This window comes from Haliotis asinina, chromosome 8, assembly GCF_037392515.1.
Source record: "Haliotis asinina isolate JCU_RB_2024 chromosome 8, JCU_Hal_asi_v2, whole genome shotgun sequence".
In the NCBI taxonomy this organism is placed as follows: Eukaryota; Metazoa; Mollusca; class Gastropoda; order Lepetellida; family Haliotidae; genus Haliotis; species Haliotis asinina.
This window is the reverse complement of record NC_090287.1, coordinates 11,770,046-11,774,387: the sequence shown is the minus strand read 5'-3', so window position 1 is coordinate 11,774,387 and position 4,342 is coordinate 11,770,046. Positions and strand designations below refer to the sequence as shown.

At 42.0% G+C, this 4,342-nt stretch overlaps 1 protein-coding gene across 1 annotated transcript; it reads left to right on the top strand.

Annotated features, from left to right (window-relative positions):
• The first annotated feature begins 330 nt into the window (after positions 1-330).
• On the top strand, positions 331-1,245 carry LOC137294428 (uncharacterized). Its single transcript, XM_067825437.1, has 2 exons — positions 331-392; positions 720-1,245. The coding sequence occupies exons 1-2, from the start codon at positions 331-333 to the stop codon at positions 1,243-1,245; spliced, it is 588 nt and encodes a 195-aa protein (XP_067681538.1).
• Positions 1,246-4,342: the final 3,097 nt, after the last annotated feature.

Sequence of the window (4,342 nt, the reverse complement as noted above, 5' to 3'; positions counted from 1 at the left end):
CGCCATATAGCTGGAATATTGCTAAGTGCGACGTAAAACTAAACTCGCTCGCTCTCTCACACTTTCACAAATCCATGTCATAAAGTGAATAAACATCTTTGAATATGTTTAGCATACTCTACCTGTATTTCCAATTACATTGATCGTAGTTAAATTTACTTACATAATTTTCTCTGACGTACAGAGCTATATTTATATGTTTATATATTTATATGTACTCCATTCTCATTCACCTGATGAAGGAGTAAGCATTAACTCCGAAACGTTGTGTTCTCATAATAAAGAAGTTGATATCCATAAAATCTTCATTCTTATGTATTTCACTTCTAAATGCCCTTCAAAGACTTGATACGACATCAACATGGAGAAGATGCAGTTACATCCATCAACAGGTACAACCGTTCTATTGGCAAAATTGTGAAAACCAGTAATCATCTAACTTTCCTGTTACGACGCCGAGACAACAACCTCGTTCCCAGAGGATTTCAACTGTCATCAACAAGATATTCCACAATGCCAGCACTAGAATAGTCAAGCACCAGATACAGCACCTACGCCGCCACAAGTCCCACTTCCAAAAAGACATTGAAACCACCAGGAGCCACCTACAACACACCCACGAGTCTGACCTCTACCACAAGACCCGGTCCTTAGCAGAGTAGACCAAGCAGCACCTCAATGAGAAAGTGAAAACTACCCACATCACCAAGTTCACCCAGTTACAACGCCCTTCCACCTCCAACTTTCCTGAAGCAAACAACAACCAACCTCAAGACAGTCATCAACCTCAGCAGTAAACCTCTCACACCATCTCAGACGTCCCTCTTTGCCAAAGGTCTGAAGTATGTCCCAGTCGCCGCTACGATCAACACAGATGCCTTCAGCACCAGCATTGAAAGTGGACTTCAACAACTGGCTCCCAATGGCAACGTAGACTACCTCCGACACCAGATTATAGACACCATCAAGCATGCTCCCAAGATCCGCTCCAAACTCACGCACCAAGAGAGACAGGCCATCACCGAATTCAAGAAGGATGACAGCATCACCACCACCGAAGCTGACAAGGGCAAGGCAGCAGTCATCATGGACACCCCGGAATTCCTCCAGCTCGTCAACAACAGCCTCTCAGACACCACCACATACCTCAACATCAAGAAAAATCCGACGGCCAGACTGGAAAGACAACACAAGAAAACCCCGAAGGACCTCCATGAGAAGAGAGAAATCAACGACATCACCTGATGAAGGAGTAAGCATTAACTCCGAAACGTTGTGTTCTCATAATAAAGAAGTTGATATCCATAAAATCTTCATTCTTATTTTCTCTGACGTAGTATTTCCTACAAATAGATTATGGAAGGATGACCAGGAGCCAAATAACTCGCTATTGATGCATGTAGAGTCAGCATTGTATTTTGCAATTTCATAGTATTTTGATATCTTCCTTGCTACATGCTTAAATTTGGAACCTGTGGTTTCATTTTTTGTGTGTGTATTACCTGTTTCACATATTTCATTTATAGAGTTATTATTCTTCCATTTAAATCATAAATGTATTCTTCTTTCAGTCAAAGTGATTATACGCCATTGCTGTCAACGCTTTGTGTCTACATTTTAAGATTTCATATCTTGAAAGTCCCGGTTTTAATATTGTTGTAGTCGAAAAAATTTAGCCCTTTTACTCACTTTTCGGACCCGCCTAATTGCCGTGGACGTAACCTAGAGGGGTGGTGTGAATCCTGATGCTGTACCTATCATGAAGCATGGGAGCTAGAAGTACTCATTGTCTCCATTAGTGCCTTTAATAATATTGTAATTGTTATAATGAATTATACTGAATAGGACCTGTAAGTCTCGAAAGGCACTACTTCCAGTACTAAGCTGGTTTCCGGCTTCCACTGCTCGCGTTAACTTGCGATACGAGAGACGGGACCCAGCTTACTTCAGGCACCAGATTTCCGGTGATAACCGTATATTCAAGAACCAGTTCTGGTTCCAAATTGCACGTCTGCCTACTATGACTCTACGTACATTCTACTTACAAGTATACGTCCTTTATCACCGGGAGTACTAAGGTCTCGCGCAGTTCCGAGACCTACTTACGGCTGGCAAATACCTACAGAGTGCGGTCATACCGAACACCCCCATAATATAGTGATAGAATGCGATCACACTGGGCTATCTAAATTTTCCTGTTTTTATGGAACGCACAGATGTGGAGATTGGATGCAGGGACACAAAGACACTACGTACGAAGAGATGCACAAATACCTGCCGCTCATCAAAAGTAGTCATATAAGTCTGTTATTTCACCATCAGTCGTGATCACATTCCTCATGATCACTGATTCATTCCAGGCTCTGGAGTGATTATCTGAATGTAGACTACACTTCACCATTTCAATACGTTACAGGACCCTTATATTACTAGCAAGAACATTTATTGATGGGGTCACTTAGAACCTCACTTACACCGTAGGTTAGGGTGAAAATCCTAATGTATATGAATACGGACACAAGTCTCAAATGTATACAGATTCCAGATGTTTATATACAGACACTAGATTCACATGTATATCGACACCAGAATCACATGTATACAGACACGGGATTTTTCATTTCATAGACCCAAGATTCACATGTATACAGGCGCAATATCTACATGTATACAGACGCAAGAATGATACGTACGCGGAAACATTGTCACATTTGTTTCTCAAAATCGTTGTCTGATAATACTCACCATAGAGAGATCACTAGCACGGGTATGGGGCCATAAAATGCAAGCACTGTTTTGTCACAGCTGAAGGACCTTCGGGTAAACCATACTATCACGAATAAAGAAGAAATAAGAAGACACCAAGCCTTTACTTCGGGACAATCGTAAGTTGGAGACATCAAACTTTAACCTGTAAATGTTTGAAAATAAACCGAAGACTAAACACCACGTCATGGTAGTGTGGATTTCGGGGGATTTTTTATTTCATCATGCAGTGGGCAGTGTTCTCGGCCGGATAAAGTCAGCGGACATTTTCGGTATCCGTTGGAGTCATATACGGATACCGATGCAAATTAGAGAGGTCATGTGCAAATTTGACGGACTACTTTCAGACTGTAAACAAACATGGCGTCGCGCCCATCTATCGGTGATAGTGTCCAGATTGATGGCCGTGGTAACGGTACTGTGAGTACCTTGATGAGAGAAAATGTGTTCGTTTTGGGTCATTTCTTAAACTTAGTTAATATTTGTTGACAACAATACGCTCTTTAAGATAAAAGCTGACTGGGAACTACATGACGTAACGCAGTCAGATGAGTGATCATTAGAAAACTGCGTCACCGAGATTGTGACGTCACGTATTACTACGCACACATTTGGGACGTCATGGATATTCGGGCACATCTCAGGAAGTTTAGTTTCATGATCTGTGGCAAACAGAATCACATTTTGTACAGTGTAAGAATGACATTGCATGATAAATAGGTTATCACAGTCGTGTGTTTTGGTATGGTTAATATCCTGCATTTGGAATAAACACCATGTATTTAGCTCACCAAGGGTAGTTAAATACAATGTTCGCTATGTCTCAATGCAGGGTATTAACCATCCCAAAACGCACTCGCTTGATAACCTATATATCTTTCAGGGCACCTTGCCCATCCTTTTAAATACACGTCACGTCACGTCGCGTCCTGTTACATCATGTAGCCTCGTATATACGAAGGTATATAACAGGCATGACAACAGATGGACTGTCTTGTGGTCACGACGAAGACCAGGGTCCGAACAGAAGTAATCGAACGCTGGAAGCTGATTCCCGAGGTTCTTCGTTATACCGTTATTACTCAAAATGAGTCGCAACAATTGCGTCATAATATGCACTCGTATCCAAAATCACAGGTGGTCTCATCGATTTAAAGACTGTAGTGCGGCAAGGTAACAGAGAGGTCTATGTGTTAGCTAGTCATGTCGAACCTCTTTGTTCGATTGCTGTCATACGTACTAGGCTACGTATGAAGCCCATGTATCCCCCGACGTGCAAGCTTTGAAATATTGCTACATGCGGCGTAAAACCCTACTCATTCACATTAATCGTTGTGGAATATAAACGACATGACCATGTTCTCATCAAGCTGGACTCACTCACCAACTCTGTGTCCTCGTGTGAAGGAACGCAAAGGGATGTCGGCGGAAACAAACAGAGACAGTTTGCCTAACAACTTGTCACAACAAATAGCAAGACAAGTGGACCTTTCATGGAAGTCTTTCTCTCTGGGCACAAATTCGCATGTCAGCAACTAGCGGTGTAGTTGTGAATGAGATTCACGGAATTGCAGAC